Here is a 17,911-nt window from a genome sequence, read left to right as displayed (position 1 = left end):
CATTGGTTCATTCTGTATCAGGTCACCTCGATTGACCAATGGAAATGCTAGAGCCCAGTTCTTCTGGGATGGGAAAGTTGTATAAAAGGAGCTACCTTGCTCATTTATTTACTCGCAAACATAGTTTGGTCTGAGCGCTCATCAAGATATGGAAAAAGAGAAGACTTTGGAGGAGCCTGGAATTGAGAGGGAAGAACAGTTGGAGGAGCCTGGAATTGAGATACGAGACGAAGATGAAGAGGTGGACGTAGTTGGAGACGATGAAACGGAGGACGAACCTGTCAAGAGAGCAAGATTACAGGTTAGCACGTGGTTGAATTCATCGCTCGTTTGCGACGTAAGTTCTTACATTGTGTTTTGTTTTCTGTCGTAGGTCGAGAGTGAAAGGTTGACAGCCGATACAAGCGCTACAAGTAACGAAGCAAGCACTTCGGACGAAGAGGTAAATGGTTATTGTGATTATTTATCCAATGAAATAAAAGAAAAATTTATTGGGAGGCAGACTTCATGCATGCGGATTTGAAAATCGATCACCAGTGAAGGAAAAGATGTGACGATTATAAACTTAACTGACCTGCGCATCATACTGTATCACAACGGCTATGTTTTCCGAGTAAAATGCAATGCTAAAATAAGAGAATGAATGATGTAATTATCATGGCAATTATCAACAATGTTTGAAACTGCAAACGTCGTTAACAATATTAGACTAAATGCCTTTTAAAGACATGCACAAAATCCTTACTCTACATTAATTTCATTTTTATTCGCCACCTTTGATTTTGACGTCTTTAACATGTATGACGGGTGAATGAGATTTGGAAGGATCAGTTGAAGACAACAAATGTTAAGTAAATTTTAAGTAATTGTTTGTGCAAGTAGTCGATTACTGATTGACAAGGTCGTAGTCATGTCATGGTTTAGGAGCCGACTACGTTCCTCCCTCCCCGCTTGCACACGAGTTAATGAAGTTGCTTGATTGGTTAGAAGCTTTATGTCCTCACGCAAACACCAAATAGGACATAGAGTTCACTCCTCGATTATTTAACTGTATTGTTTGTTTTATTTACATTTAAGATGTTTGACTTTGAGCTGACTCCTCACGTCGACCGCCGCGTACGCAAGTTTGGTCTCCATATGAGGAACTACACTGCGCGTATTATCCAGAGAGGTGGAGGTGACTTGTCTGTACCCATAGGACAGAGACCCGTCTTGGCACAAGAAATGTCAGCTGCCCTCCAACGTGCCATACAAAGACATATCCTCACCGATGATAACGTCAGAGACAATGACCATCTACTCATCAATGTCAATAGCGACCGGTTACGCAACGCCTATCACTCCGTACGACTCACAGTGAGAGATTGGCGAAATAACACAGCGCCCGCACAACAGGTGTTACAGCAATTGTCCGATATGTTGAACTCCAACGAACACTTTACTATGGACGACACCTTTAATATGAACATTTCTCATGTGAGAGACCCTGGAACCGGCGGTACCTCCAGAGCCATAAAGTTGGGTTTGGATCCCATACAAAAAATCCTAAAGGATAAAAAGTGTGTGGTGCAAATCAAGAATACAGACAACTTGTGTTGTGCCAGAGCCTTGGTGACTGCCCAAGCGTATCGTGATTTCGGTTCAGATCACCCTCGTTACAAAGGTCTAAAGAATGGTCAACGGGAGCAAACGGAGGCAGCCCAAGAGTTGCATAGAAGAGCGGGCGTACCCGAAGGACCTTGTGGGCTCGATGAGATCACCCTCTTCCAATCCCATTTGAGAGAATACCAACTTGTCATCGTATCCGTGGAACACGGGTACCAGATTATTTACAAAGGGCCAGAAAAACCCGAAGCCAAGCGACTCGTGTTAATCAAACACAACCAACACTACCACACATGCAATTCTTTAAAGGGGTCTTTCGGCCGAAGCTACTACTGCCTTCGCTGTGAAACAGGGTATGACAGCACTTCCCGACACAACTGTCCCGGCACCAAATGCTTCGCTTGCCATCAGACGGACTGTACCGACTACCGCCGCGGTGGCACCGCCGAATTGCCTTGCATCGATTGCCGCCGGAACTTCTTTGGAGAAAGATGTCATCGACTTCACAAAACCCGCCAGAGCGGAAGCGGCAAGCCCTCCGAGTACGGTAAACGGAACAGCGTGTGCCACACCCATAAAAAGTGCCTCGATTGCCGAAAGATCTACAGCGGATACGAGATCAAAAACGGACATCGCTGTGGCTTCAGTGAATGCCCTTCCTGTAAAAAGTACCATGACCTTCGTACGCACAAGTGCTACATACAAAACCCCGAAAAGATAGCGGAAGAAAGACGAAATAGGAAGAGAAGGAGAGATGGAACGTCCTCTACCCCCACCGAACGCGACCCACCCCTCTTTGTCAGCTGGGATGCGGAAGCCATGCAGGAAGACGGAGAGCACGTACCCAACTTGATTTGTGCCATGACGTCCAACACGGACGGCGAATACAAGTTTGAGGGGGAGTCCTGCGTGGTGGAATTCTTGACCTGGCTGCGACGTCTGGCCGAAGAAAACGACATTATAGCCCTCGCCCACAATTTTCAGGGCTATGACGCTTATTTTATTTTAAATGAATTGTACGCCCAAGCCATCTGCCCTGACCAAGTCGTCAATGGGGCCAAGATCCTGAGCATGAGCATCCCCGGCATCACCTTTAAAGACTCCATGTGCTTTATGCAGATGAGCCTTGCTACCTTTCCCAAAGCCTTTGGCCTCACGGAGCAAAAGAAGGGGTTTTTCCCCCATTTGTTTAACACTCTGAGCAATCAGAACTACGTGGGTCCCATACCCGCAAGGGACTATTATGACCCTGAAGGCATGACAAAAGAAAGGAAAGAAGAGTTCGAGGTATGGTACCAAGAACGCGTGGATGAAGAGTACCAATTCGACTTCCAGCAAGAATTGTTATCATATTGCAAGTCAGACGTGAGGTTGCTGCATGATGGATGCCGCATCTTCCGGGAGGAATTCAAGGAAATGGCTGGGTTTGACCCGATGGACCAGTGCATAACCATTGCCTCGGCGTGTTCCCGATACTACAACACGCAGTGCCTCAAAGAACATACCCTGGCCTCTGAACCCGTTCGAGGCTGGCATGGAAGGGGTAATTCCCATTCGCGAGTTTCGTTAGAGTGGCTGCATTACCTAGACAGCCAATCCTCTACCCGTATACAACACGCCCGGAACGGGGGAGAATGTGAACTCTTTCTCCGGGGACACAGTGTGTGCGTGGATGGTAAAGACAGCGACGACACCGTCTATGAATTTTACGGGTGCTTTTTCCACGGCTGTCCTGATTGCTTCCCAAACAGAGACAGGAAGTACAGTCTGTTGAGCACGAGGAGTATGCGAGAAGTCTATGAAGAAACGCGATGTCGCGCCGCCGTCATCAGGGCCGCGGGATACACTCTCGTCGAAATCTGGGAATGTCAATGGAACAAGTTGAAAAAGGAAGACACCGCTGTCAAAGAATTTGTGGACTCGCTGGACCTGGTCACACGCCTAGAACCCAGAGAGGCCTTTTTTGGAGGACGCACCAATGCTGTCAAATTGTATGACAAGACCGAAGAGGAAGAGCAGATCCACTATGTCGATTTTACATCGTTATACCCCTGGGTAAATAAAACTTGTGTTTACCCCCAAGGTCATCCCACCGTCATACTAGAACCGGGACATACAGACGTCAGCCAGTACTTTGGATTGGCCAAGTGTACCGTCAGCCCACCCTATGGTCTGTACAGCCCTGTGTTACCTTACCGTCAGGGAGGAAAATTGATCTTCCCTCTCTGTCGAAGCTGCCTGGAAACGGAGCAAAGCAAGCCATTGACGGAGCGGTCCGCCACTTGCCATCACACCCGCCAAGAACGCTCATTAACGGGCACATGGTGTACTCCTGAACTTGAAGAAGCGGTCCGTCAGGGTTACGTGGTGGACCACATCCACGAGGTGTGGCACTTTCCCCAACGATCGGACCAATTGTTTAAAAAGTATGTCAACACCTTCCTTCAGATGAAGCAGGAAGCGAGCGGTTGGCCCTCTTGGACCGGACAAGATCCTGAAAAAAGAGCCCAATATGTCACGGCCTTTTACGAGAAAGAGGGCATACAATTAAATGTTGACAACATCGAAAAGAACCCTGGCAAGCGCTCCTTGGCCAAGATGATGCTCAACTCCTTCTGGGGCAAGTACGGCCAGCAATGTAACAAGCCTCAAGTAGAGGCCTTTACTTCGCCCGCCGACTTCTACTCTCTCTTGAGAGATGAAAGCGTCATCATCAGCGACCTTAGGGTCGTCAACGATGAAATGTTGGAGATCGTTCATAGGAAGAGAGAGGGATCCGAAAACGTCCAGCCCAACGTCAACATCTTTGTGGCGTGTTTTACTACATGCTATGCACGCTTGAAGCTGTATCAAGACGGACTCTCTCGACTAAAGCCGGAACAGATCCTGTATTTCGATACAGACTCCCTCATTTATAAGCGAGGTCCCACAGATCCAACACTTCCCCTAGGCGACTTCCTTGGCGACTTTACTAACGAACTAAACGATGACGACTTTATTACTGAGTTCGCCTCTGCAGGGCCGAAAAATTACGGCTACAAAACAGCCCAAGGCAAAGTCTGCTGCAAGGTGAGAGGGTTCAGTTTAAATGCTAGAGGATCCTCCCAGTTAAACTTTGACATATTAAAGGATAATGTCATCTCGGAGGTGAGAGAGCCATTAGACGTGCCCCGCGACATCCCCGTCTTCAACCCGCATAAAATAACCCGAGATAAGAAGAAGAAGACCCTCAACACAATCACCGAGATAAAACGGTACAAAGTCGTTTTTGACAAACGCATAGTGGATCGCAACTCATTTTATTCTTATCCATACGGATACATGAAGAGCAGACCTGACATAGAGGAAGAGGAACGAATAGACCTGGCAGAACTTTTAAATGGACAATAAGAATGTTGAACTTTTATTGGAACTTTGATTTGTTTGGATTTGACACACTTACTTTTCAAATTGGCCTCCTCATGTTGTTGAAAGGAGTGATTGTTTTAACAAGGTCAATTTCTTGTTTTCCTATGTTGCCAAAAGGAAGTCACCTTCGCGTAGAAATGCAATCGGTGGTACATAAACCGGATTAAGTTAATAGTGCTTTGAGAATTTTTTTGAAAATTTTTGAGAATGTCAAAAAATGAAGAACATCCTCCTCGTTGTATTTACCGCGCCGTGAAGTTTTTGTGATGTCCATCATTTATTTCAGCACATTAAAGAAGAGGTTAAACGTGTACATGGTGTCCAATTTTCTTTTTTAGAAGTGCACACGATTTTCGTGGTTCGTAGTGTCACGCCGTGTCACGCAATCTGATGGGTCAGTCACTCGTTCCCAGTAATACCGAGGAAAAGGGCGATTCACCCCCATCCCCCTCTAATTACAAGCGTGTTTTTTCTCAGTATCGCCGACCCAAATTCTTTGAAAAAGCATGGCAATTTGTGAGCAATATATAATGGATGGTGGTCTTGCTAACTCACTATGAAGTGTGAGTGTATCGCAAATATCGAATATCGAAAATCGAATATCGAGTATCGAATATCGAAAATCGAATATCGAGTATCGAATATCGAAAATCGAATATCGAGTATCGAGTATCGAGTATCGAATATCGAGTATCGAGTATCGAGTATCGAATGTCGAGTATCGAGTATCGAATATCGGAGGGCTTTGATGACGTAGGTCCCAATGGGACCACGTGGTCGATATCCAGGCTCACCATGTTGAATAAATTAAAATTAAAGCCGCCATCTTGAATACATTAAGTGATGACGTAGGAGGGTTTGGTCACGTGGGTCCCTAAGGTACCACGTGACCCATATCCGGGCTCACCATGTTGAATAAATTAAAAGTAAAGCCGCCATCTTGAATACATTAAGTGATGACGTAGGAGGGTTTGGTCACGTGGGTCCCTAAGGAACCACGTGGTCGATATCCGGGCTCACCATGTTGAATAAATTAAAAGTAAAGCCGCCATCTTGAATACATTAAGTGATGACGTAGGAGGGTTTGGTCACGTGGGTTCCTAAGGTACCACGTGACCCATATCCGGGCTCACCATGTTAAATAAATTAAAAGTAAAGCCGCCATCTTGAATTCATTAAGTGATGACGTAGGAGGGGTTGGTCACGTGGGTCCCTAAGGGATCACGTGGTCTATATCCGGACCTGTGATTGGTTCACTGCCATAATCCTGCAATCTGATTGGAGCACTGTGAAAGCGCCTACCTATACTACTTTTGCCAATTCCCGCGGTTGGATTTCACGAAGCCGCACCAAGTTTGAAAAAAATATTTAACAGCCAAATAAACATCTACGTCACACCAGACCAATATTTCACAACGAAATTAAGAGAGATTTTTCAAAAAACAAAACTGAAGCATACATCAGGAAAAGAGTCAAAAAGGTGGCTTGCTAGCCAAAATATGGCCTATTGGCCACAGCAACTTAACTTTGCGGTATGGTGCGCGACAACAGGCTGCGGTATAAGTCGAGATATTTTCGATGAAGAGCACTCAGCTCTTAGCTTGCCACCGATTGTGCGTAATTTTTATCTTTTTCACGTTTATTTCACGATAAGGCGAATATTGTTTCAGATGGGGGGAATTCAGAGCGTAAGCGCCTTGCCAGGCGACCCCACTTTTAGCCAGTTCGACAACAAGTACGACGTGGCTTCGTACAAAAGAATATGTGCTGAGTTCGGTGTCGACCCGTCAAGCGATTTCCGTTTCACAACAGGCGCAAACCACGGACTTGGTGACGTTTATATCTGGATCTCAAATATTGGTCCGAAAAATTCTGGAGCAAAATACCCCGATTACGATAAATTTTCGGACGAAGGGGGAGCTGCAAGCAAAGGTAACTTGATTCAATACATCGAGCCAGACGACGCTGCATATGCACAGGCAGACTGGTTTTGTCCTAACGGCACTGAAGGGCTTACTCAGGCAGGTTTGTCGAGAGTAAACCAGTCGATAGAGGCTTTTGTCTACTGTATTCTCGGTTCGCAGGTGAACGTTCGAAGTAGCATACTTGGAACAGGCGGCCGTGCAAAGGAAGCGCAAAGTGAGTTCCTCGTGTTGGTTGAAGACGCTATAAGGCAACCTGATCTGGCAAAGTCGGTCCAAAGATACCAACTAGCCATCGACGAAGCTAAGGTTCGGCTTAACCTTGCAGTCTGCCCAGGTGCCTGGCTGATGCCCGCTCGTATGGTGATAAACACAGAAAGCGTTGTTGGCTACAACAACCAGCTTAAGCAGGCTGTAGGAGGAATGAAAGTAGGAGTGAATGATGAGGTTAATAAAGCTACAAAAAAAGTGGGCGCAACGAGTATGAGCGGTGGGCCATCAAAAGTTAATAGACCAACAAGTCATCCGTCAAACCCGATTCACAAAGCTGCAAAAAAAGAGCCGGCGCCACATACGCCTTCAGCGGGTACTGTGACAAAAACAGACGAAAAGCAGAAGCCAGGCACTGAAGATACAGCACACGAAAAAAACAAGATCTACCTTATTGCTGGTGCCGTTATTGTTGCGTTTGCAGTCAGCCGAGCTCTTTGAGGGTGCCCAAGGGGGCACCGGCGCTTCGCGCCCTCTAGCGCTTAGCGCTCGCTTCGTTTTGTAACTCGCTCGATAAGAAAGATAGCAACACCGACAATCAAAAGCCAAGCATTCTTGCCGAGAAAGCTGATCACCTGGCCGGCCGTTCGAAACACAAAACTGGCGATCGAGCCAAGGAGGCCCGGCAGAATACTTGCAATTTTTTTGCCAAGTGTCTGAAGACCGTCACCAACACCTTTTGCTAAACCTTTTAAACCGTTTGAGAGAGAACTCAGAATTACGCCAATAGTCGTGCCAACGGCAAGCAAAACTGCTGTGACGGTGAAGCCATATTTTTTGAAAATCGCTTTTACCTTTTCTCTTAATTTGTCTGTTAAAGACAATCTTTCGATCTCTTCTTCTCTTTCATTTTCCATTTCATTAATTTCTTGATTCAAGTTATCAACTCTTTCGCGAGCTTGTTGTCTTTCCGCTTGTGGCCTGTTTTCGTCGTTTGCAATATCTTCTTGTTCATGTCTCTCTTGTCGTATTTCCTCTTCCCTTTCGAGCCTTTCTTCTTCATGTTGTTGGAATTCTTGTAAAGGTATTGTTACCCCAATCACAGGCTCGTACTCTACTTTTTTCAACCGATCTAATTCTTTCTGTAGATCAGTGCGCCTTTCAATTTGTAGTTTTGCTCTTTCTTTAGCTTTTTTTCTTTCCTCCGGGCTTTCATTGTTATCTTCTGCTGTTTTTTTGTTGTTATTGATGCCTTCTGAAAGACCTCTTATTTCATTTTCAAGAGTTAATCGACGACTTGGACCAAGGGCTTTTAAAACTTCTTTGGGAAGTCTTATATTTATCTGGTATTCTTCCTTGCCTTGAATTTTGGTTGTTAAATTATAATAAGGCTTACCTGGTTTAATTAACCCGACTTGCAGCCTTCCATTTTCATCTATTTTGTATTTAATCTTTGATTTGTCAGCTGATGGAAACTCTTTGTCAAGATAACTCGAAGCAGTGAAGGTTGTTGTCGCACTATCGTCGGGGATTTCAGGAAACATCGTTGTTGTTTCGTCCGGCCTATTCATCGTGGTAGTTCTCGTTGGTATTTGTTCGCTTGGTCCGGGCGTTGATGCCCCTCCAGGTTGGAATGGGCCTGTTGTATCGCTGTCATCGTTGTCATTACGGTCGTCACGGTCGCCTGTATGTTCCAAAAGAGGATCTCTGTCACCAAAGCCACCTTCTGCCGCCATGTTATATTAAATAAATACATTTTTTAATTTAAATATACAATGGCTGTCGTGAGCGAAAGACACCGACCAACGTTCGAAGAGAAAACTCCAAACGCGCTCAAGGCAGACAGAGTGCGACATCGCGTTACATTTAACCCGAATAAAGCGTCTCCAGAAGAAATTCTGAGAGTTGCTGTGCCGAAGCTTGAAGAAGGCGTCGTTCTCGTGCCAGGCTCCCTGGCTCTTGTGTTCAACTTGACGGTGAGCGGCCATGCCAACAACTTTCTCGTAAACAACGTCACCCGGGCGCTTGTCTCAAGGATGGTGGTCAAGTTTGCAGGAGAAACGCTGCAGGATACGAACGCTTACGACGTCTACAAACTTTTCGAGGACCTTTTTCTGCCGGTAGAAAAGCGCAGCAACATGTTTCTTGAAGGTATACAGTCCGAGGATTTATGCAAAATCCGTTCAAACGCTGGTGACAAAAAAACCTCAGGAGTTGACGCGGAAAAGAAGCTGGCAGAAGTTTATGGAAGCAAGTATCGTATCCCGCTTGATCACGAGATTTTGAGAGACCATGGCGTGTTCTATCCGCGCGCACTCGCAGACGAGCTTGTCTTCGAGATAAAACTGAACAGTCCAAATGTGGTTGTAAGAGGAACAGATTCATCAAAACTTGGGTATGAGCTAACTGACATCCAACTCGAATACGAGGCTATTTATCACAAAGAACTTGCAAGAGAAGTAGAAAGCACTTACATTAACGGCAAAAGTTTCTTTTACGAGCATGTGCACAATTACAAAACGATCACAGTAAAAAAAGCTACTGACACGATAATAAACGAAAGCATTAACGTCCCAAAGCGCTCCTTGAAGGGACTTCTACTTCTTTTTCCTGAACCCCACGCCGCAGGTGCAAGAGATACAGAATCTTTCTTTAACCCTGACATAACAAATGTAAAAATCAGCGTGAATGGCGTTCCAAATAAGGTGTACAGTCAGGGAGTTGAAGGAAGAGACATGTGGGAGGAAGTTCTCAGGTTCTTTGGCAAAAACGCAGACCAAAAAATGTTTAATAACGCCACAAAGTTTTATGCAGAAAAAAAGTTCGGGCTTTTCATTGACCTTCGCTCCATGAGCGACAACAACATGCACGGCAGCGGGCTCCGCTTGGTGAACACAAAGGATGGCGTTAATTTAGAGATACAGAGAACAGCCTCAGGATCAGGGAATGTCAAATGCTACATATTCGCTATCGCTGATGCACAATTTTCTATTGTAAATAAAGAATTAGAAAGTGTTGAGTATTGATACAGCTTTCGCAAAGCGAAGCATGGATCCTGCCAATATACCCTTCAACGCCCTCATTGTGGGACCAACGAACTCAGGAAAAACAAGATACGTGGTCAATCAGCTTTGTGGCCCTTTCCGAGGCAAGTTTGACTACATCGTGCTCATCTGCCCGACTTTCGAGCACAACAAGACTTATTATCGCTTTGCTGAGGAAGATATTCGATTTTTTGTTTTCATTTGCGAGCAGCACGAGGTGGAATCTTGGTTAAGGCTTTCAAGATTTCTTTTTGAGGGTACGAACACGCTTATCATCCTCGACGACTGTGCTGCTTCGAAAGATGTAAAAGGAAGAACAGGGGAGTTGGTGAATCTTGCTTTCTCTGCTCGCCACGCAGGCTTGAGCATATGGGTGTTAACTCAAAAATTGACAAGCATAACATCCTCATTCCGCGAAAATGTTGCGGCAATCGTTTTCTTTTACACCCCCTCTGCCAAGACCACGAAGGCAATCTTTGAGGATTACGCTGGCGAACTTGCCCATGAGGATTACAAAGAAATCATTTTAAAGCTAAAAAAAAATAAGTTTTCGCATCTTGTCATTTCTCATCGCCACCCTTACGGCACAAAATTTTCTTATTGAACATATTTTTTAGAGTAATAAATGGCTGACCCGTTCGCAACTTCTCTTCCCGAGAGCGTCAAGGGCGCTGCATGTGAACAAGAATTAGCTTCCGTAATGGAACTGCTAGGAGCTGAACCAGAAAGTACAGAAAGCGCAATGGCACTCATTCAAGGCCCTGACATTCCTGCTTTGCGTGAACAGCTTGCAATCCTTGTTTCAACAGGAAAAGCCAAAGAAGCAATCGGTGTGCAACTGACACACGAGCAGGTGAAGCGCTTGACAGATAAAGAAGTTGAAAAGTACTTAAAGAGATATGAGGCATACGTTGGATCCAAAACAACCGACAGCTTGATTGACAGCTTTATTTTTCTTGTTACTAAAGTCGTTGGTATGGCCGTAAATATCAAGGACGCCAATGATTATCAGAAGGAACTCAAAAACGACTACATTATCAGTAAAGAGCTGTCCACTTTGGCAGGCGGTCTGACTTTGAAATGCGGCCGATTTCTTGCCGTTGCAAATGCTGCGCTCATCACAACAAAGCACGTTGATTTAAACGAAGCCGCGCCTGGCGCGGGGACCCAAGGGGTCCCTACAAAGTCGCACACTTCGCTGTGCGAAACCAAAGGTGCTTCCAAAGATGCGGACACAAACACTACTGAAGATTTTTCTGAGCAATGCTAAGAAAATGCTAAGTAATTACTGAACAATGCTTAGCAATTGCTTAGCAAAAAATCTTGCTGAGCAATTTTCTATTTAAATATTATTTTTTTTTATTATAAATGGCCGAGCTCGAACAAACTCCGATCGCTCAAGAAGAACAGAAACAAGTTACTTCAACAACTCCAGCAACAAAGCCTGCCAAAAATCCAAAGCGAGTTGCTGCTGGCAAGCTTGCAGCTGAAAAAACAAAACAGGCTCGTGAAGCACAGAAAAAAGCTGCTGTCGAGGCTGCTGCAATAATTGCAAAAGAAAAGGAAAAGAAATCTGCTGCTGCAAAGCGAAATGTAACACCACCGGCCGTAACGGAACCAGCTCCGCCCGAGGCTCAGCCGCAATCAAGCGGTCTCACCACAAATCAATGGATATCTTTGCTTGGTATCGGCGTTGCAATCGTTACAACTTATGTGAAACGCGAAGACATAAAAGCCTTTATAAAGGAAAAAAGAAGTCCAACAATTAAAGCTCCGCCAACTCTTATAACTGATGACACACCAGTTACAGCAGAAAGTATTGGAAGGGTTGCAACGCGTTCTTCAGACACGCGCCAAACGGGCTCTAGAATTCCGCAACCAACAAACCAAAATGGCTCAAAAAGAGGAATCCGTCCGATGGATTAAAAAAATTATTAAATAATTTTCATTTAAACATTTGATTTTTTAAAGTATACAAAACACGATGACCGACACGAGGACATACACTATGCCTGACCCAATGGATTTTGGAAGCTTTGTTTTGTTGAGTCATTGTGCCAAATGCTTTGAAAAATGCTTTGAAGAAGATGAGGTACGAGTAACAGCTGCTATGGAATGGATAAAAGCCTTTTTGAACAGGCTGAAACCAGAAGGATTAAAAATTTTAAATGCTATTGCTGAAAAATCTGTGCAAAGTTTAAACAGGCAGTATGAGGATTTAATTGGTAAAGTTAGCCAACTTGAAAAAGAGTATGAAAAAATAGAAAATGAAGAAAAAAGAAAAGAGAAGATTGAAGAAGCAAAAAGTTTGGTGTGTGCTGAAATGGAAAAAATCTTTATTTCCATGTGCCATGATGTGTTTGACCATCTAAAGTTTTTATGCAAGTAATTTTTGTGTTACTGGCTAACTTTAACAATTAAAGCTTTTTTTTTCTTTATTATAACGATGAAGCTACCGCGAACTTTTGATGAATTTTCATCTTTATTTTTTAAAATCGGTGCTACGTCGATTTCTATTAGTGTATTATGTTTTGTTATAGGCTCTTTAAGAGATGATTTTATTGAAACATCAAGTGGAGTTGAGGAATATGAAGAGGACAACCAACAAGAAGAAGCGCGCGAGCGCCAACGAGTCTATAATGAAGGGTACAACGCAGGTATCGAAAGCACAAAAAAAGTTGCAGCCGGCGCTGCATGAAAAAAAATTTTCAATTGAATACTTTTTTATTATTTTATACTGAACTGTCATGTCCGACAACAAGCTCGTGAAAACGCTCATGGATGCCGCCACCATTACAGGTCTCGCCGCCGGAATCGGCTGGGCTGCCAAAAAAGTTGTAAAAGAAAACTTCACATCCGACCCAAGCAGCAGTTTTATGAACTATGTAAAGTTCACAGCCGTCATGGCTGGCAGCGTTGCACTTAAACAGTATCTCGAGGACCAGAAAATTCTCCCCACCAATTAAAAAAAAATATCATAATATAAGAACAAAAACACACAATGGCAAGCGTAGCGATTATGGCTGGCGGAGCTATCTTGAACGCTGCTGCTTTCATTGGCGGCAACTATCTTGCTCGAGCTTTGGGTGGCGGAGATGACGCCGCTTTGAAAGAAAAAGAAAGACACGACAAAGCTCTCGAGGCTTACCAGGCAGCGTACGCGAAGTACTCTCGCGACCGCACGAAGCTTCTCGACTGGATCGAAACCAACAATGAGATCAAACAGCAAGCGAAACAGAACTTTACGAACACAGACTACGCTTTCAAACTCTACAACCAGGCACATCCTGACAAACAAATGATTCCTCCGAAAGAACCCAAGTTCTCTGATTTTTATCAGCCAAGCGAGCAGCAGAAACAAGGTGAACTGATGTTCGTTGGCGCAGGCGCTCTTGCTCTTGGGTACGCTGCCTTTCGGTTTCTTTAAACGTTTCTTTTTTTTCTTGTATACGCATGGATGCAAAGATCTCGAAAGTCTACTATAGCCCCCAGGGCTACTGGAAGGGAATTGCAGCGATAAAAAAATTAGCCGAGGCTGCCAAGGTTTCCGAAGATGCCGCAAAAAAGTGGCTAGTTAAGCAGGCCCTTTGGCAGATCTACCTTCCGGCACCACGATACGTTCCTCGCCCAAAATTCGATGTTTCTACCCCTAACGCGGTCCACCAGGCGGACCTTCTTTTTCTGCCACACGACAAACTGCCGCGAGGGCGAAAAGTTTACAAATACGCGCTGACTGTTGTTGATGTTGCCAGCCGTTTCAAAGAGGCTGAGCCTTTGACCTCCAAAGATTCAACTGAGGTTGCAAAAGGTTTTCAGACAATTTACAGGCGAAGTGCACTAAAATGGCCACAGATGCTGCAAGTTGACCCTGGTCGCGAATTCATGGGAGCTGTTACTAAAGAAATGGAAAATCACAAAACCTATATTAGACGCGGGCGTGTTAACATTCACAGAGATCAAGCTATTGTTGAACGTTTTAATCAAACACTGGCAGGGCGCCTGTTTGGTTATCAGTACGGTGTCGAGATGAACCTGCCATCTGGCCAGCGGTCGACAGCGTGGGTAAAAAGGCTTCCCGAAGTTGTTGCCGCTCTGAACAACGAAGTAACCAGTCTTACTGGTAAGAAACCTGCTGCTGCAATCAAAGAAAAGGCTGTTTCGTCCAAGCCGTCCTCAAAATATACAAGACCTGTTGGCTTGAAAGAAAAAAAACTCCCCTCTCTCGTTAATGTGCGCTTTCTCTACCAACCTGGCGAGCTGGAAGGCGGTGTAAAAAGGGCTACAGATCCGATTTGGTCATTAAAAGTCTACAGCATTGAAAGGTCTGTTACTAAACCTAATCAGCCAGTTCTTTATTACTTGCACGATGGTCCAAAGCGCGGCTTCGTGCGTGAAGAATTGCTTGTTATTCCTCCAAATACACAGTTACCACCAAGCACTTAGTGCTTGAGCCCCTTGGGCTCAGAAAAGCTCTAAAAGTTATGTTTATGTAGGCTTTGTTTCGCAAAACTTATACCCGTAAGCATTTGTATGTATCCCATCATCCGCTATCCATCGCTTTGAGTCAAAGGAGGACAGCGATTTTTTGTTCACCACTATCGAATACAACTCATGGGCATAGCTTCTTATCATGTGCATTTCGTGAAAGCTTTCCTTGGTTTGGAAAAGTGTTTCTTTGAAATTTTCGTGATTTATCTTTTTCTTTGTCACACACTCTTTCACCCCCTTTGCCTTTTTTATATTTTTTTTGTCTTCTGTCATTATTGAATACATTTTTGGCCTCAAACAAACGCACTCTGAAATTTGTTTTCCTGCGCATTCGTCTTTCATTTTTCCCAAAACTTTTTTGTTTTCGTTTGAATGAAGTGAATGCTCTTTTGGGTAGTCGCTTGTGTCGTACTTGTCAATGTTTTTTGCCATGTCCGCGTAAACGTCTTCTGTTTCTATCTCAAGCAAAAGGCTGTCTGTGTCTGTATACAAAAGCTCGCAACGCTCTCCGTACTCCTTTTTCAGATGGTTGTAAAAGAAGTCATACATGCATAGCTTGCTTACGTCAAGGATGGTCATGCCTGTGTAGACCGGTTTATTAAGAAAAAGCCTGCTTTTTCGCATGTCTATTCCAACTAGATCGTTTGAAAACATTACATGCCTTGAATACAATGGGCTTGCAACTAATTTTCTTATTTTCTTTGTTTCGTCGCTTCGCGCTATTCTTATGTCTACACGGTTTCTCAGGTTTTCCATTGTTTTTCCAAAAACCGAGTTATTCATTAGCTTGTAAAAGTTCTTTTCAAAGTCGTTCTTTGCTTTTTTTCTGAATTCTGTGTTCATCCGGATGTAGGGCTCCATCCAGCATTCCTGTTCAAACTCTAAGACCCTGTGCACTTTTTTGAGTTTCATTCCCTGTTTTAAATAAAACTGCAAGTTTCGGTAATGCACGACGTAATTGCTTTTGTCTTCGAGAGTCAATACAAGCTTTTCGCTTTCTGGCAGTTTTAAATCAAGATTTTTTATTATTTTCTTTTGGTAAGGTGAAAACATTTCTTTGTTTATTTTCTTTTTCTCTGGCGCTAATGGATAGCTGTTTTGGGCGTCATGCAGCTCTTTCGGGTATTCTAAGTCCACCTCTAAAATCCATCCAGCTTTTGCAAACTCTTTTTTCGTCATTATTTCTTTTTCTGTCGGCATAACCTTTTTCCATCTAAAACCACTTTTTGGGAGCGGCTTGCTCATTGCCCACCCGTAAAGGTTATTCGCATCGAGGTACATTATGTATTTTTTTGGCTGGCTCGGGTCAAATCCCTCAACATAAGGGTTGTTCGCCTTTGCATATCTCTTGCTTACCATCGAAATTCCGCCTCTTAATCCCCTTTCAACAAAAAGATGCATTTCATAGTCCGTAAGTAACTCAAGCTCCACGCCTGTCTTTTTCAAAAGTGCGTCCCAAGAAAGGCCTGGCGTCGTGTAATAATTCGCGGGATCTAACCCGTACTTCTCAAGACAGATTTTTCGGAAGTTTTCAAAAACGTCAGCCAACAGAGAAACGTCTGTCTTAACGTACAAATCGTGGTAGTCGCCCAGGGTCTGGCAGCCAAAGGTTTCCCACACGTTTTGCGCGTGTTTGTACTCTTCATCCGTTATGTTCTCATCATTAAGTTTGCTGTAAAACTTTTCTTTTTCAGGCAAACTTGTTTCGCTAAATCTTTCCCATGAGTCCATGTATTCGTAAGGATAGATTCCCTTTTTGCAAAGAAGTTCAAAACTTTCATCAGACTGTGTTGAAATAGATTTTGTTATATTTAATGACTCCTTCGGTGTCGCTGTTACAAGTGAATCAAGACTTCCTTGAAGAAAGTTTAAGCTGTCAATAAAACGCAGTCCGCCAAATGAAAATGTGATGTATTTTTCCATGTTGTTTGCGACACATTTTACCTCTTTCTGTGCCTCTTTTGAAATCTTTGACATTGCCTGCATTAAATGGTGCGCATCATAGCCCCTTAGGTTGTGAAATACAACTGGTATTTGGACATTTTTTGGATTTATTCTCATCATCAAGTTACAAATGTTGTGCGCGGCTCCTCGAAACTTCCCTGTTATGTGGCAGTGGTCCTTTACCACATCTTTGTAGTTCGGCTGGATAAGCGGCTTGTGGCACTTCAAACATTTTTTTTGGTTTTTTGCGGCCACTATGTGTGTGTTTTGTGTCAGCTTTTTTAGCTCATAGTGGTGTTCGGTACCAAGGCTTTGCTCCGCTTTTTTCGTGCTGTAATAACATTTTTTGTGAAGCTGCCCAAAGTAATTAAGTTCACCATAATACCCAATCCAAACCGGCAACGAGTCTAAAAAGTTTTGTTTCATCAGCGTTTTTTCGCAAATGTGGCAATCGGTTGCATTTTTGAATTTTTCCCAGTCTTCCGAAGTCATCACAAGGGGTTTTTGCTTTGACAATTCAAATCTTATTTTTTTCTCTTCACTTAAAAGGCAGTTCAAAAACACTTCAACGGCGTTTTCACCCCTGTAAACGTAAGGTTTTTCGTGTTTGCCGTCGCTCCTTACAACTGTGTAAGCAAATCCACATGCTTCGTGCTGTTCTGTCTTTTCTGTGTAGCTTTTTTTCTTCAAGTCTTCTAGTTCTTCTCCTTGTTCTTTTCTCTTCTGGCTGTCCTCGGGCGTTTCGCGTTTACATCCTTGCATCTTTCTTAACAATGCCTCAAAGTCGGCGTAAATTACAAAAGGCGCTTTCATTTGTTTTTGATAGTTTTTAAAAGAAAGAGTGTTTTTCCCCTCTTCCGGCATTTCGATTCTTGTTGGCCTGCCGTTAACTCCATTGCAATATTTTTCGTGCTTTTCGAGCAAGTCTGCTCTTGTAAAACCGGTCAAGCACATCATGCAAAAGTGTTTTTTGTTGTGTGATTTAGTCTGATCGTAAAGCAGAGCGCTTACTCTTTTTACAAAACAGTAGTGCTGAATTAATCCTGACTCAATTAACATAAGGTTTATACGGGAAATGCTATTTTCTTTTTTGCTTGTTCTGAGAGGTATCACACAGTCGTCTTCCCATCCAAACACATTTATTGCAAGGCCTCTGTTTTGCGCCTCAAGCCTGTCAATCTGCTTTAGTGGCGTTGGAAAATCGATTCCATTGTAGTTTATTCCGTCGTCAACTGGGTATCTGCTTGTTCTTTGCGGATTTTTCCCATCTCTTGGCGGAAATAATGCAGC

At 43.8% G+C, this 17,911-nt stretch overlaps 2 protein-coding genes across 2 annotated transcripts in view; one reads left to right on the top strand and one right to left on the bottom strand.

The window, feature by feature from the left end:
• The window catches only part of LOC144644514 (mitogen-activated protein kinase kinase kinase 2-like), a 128,163-nt gene that overhangs the window by 64,755 nt on the left and 45,497 nt on the right, over positions 1 to 17,911 (bottom strand). The gene's annotated exons all lie outside the window — the stretch shown is intronic.
• LOC144648066 (uncharacterized) lies at positions 4,167 to 5,281 on the top strand. The gene has a single exon (XM_078507708.1). The coding sequence runs from the start codon at positions 4,204 to 4,206 to the stop codon at positions 4,993 to 4,995; it is 792 nt and encodes a 263-aa protein (XP_078363834.1). The 5' UTR covers positions 4,167 to 4,203; the 3' UTR covers positions 4,996 to 5,281.

Source organism: Oculina patagonica, chromosome 1, assembly GCF_052425735.1.
Source record: "Oculina patagonica isolate OP01 chromosome 1, crgOcupat, whole genome shotgun sequence".
Classification (NCBI taxonomy): Eukaryota; Metazoa; Cnidaria; class Anthozoa; order Scleractinia; family Oculinidae; genus Oculina; species Oculina patagonica.
Note: the sequence above shows the minus strand (reverse complement) of the source record. Positions and strands in the feature narration are given on the sequence as shown.

Bases quoted from the DNA above. Each gene is read 5' to 3' on its own strand.
- LOC144648066 (XM_078507708.1), top strand. From the start codon at position 4,204: ATGATGCTCAACTCCTTCTGGGGCAAGTACGGCCAGCAATGTAACAAG.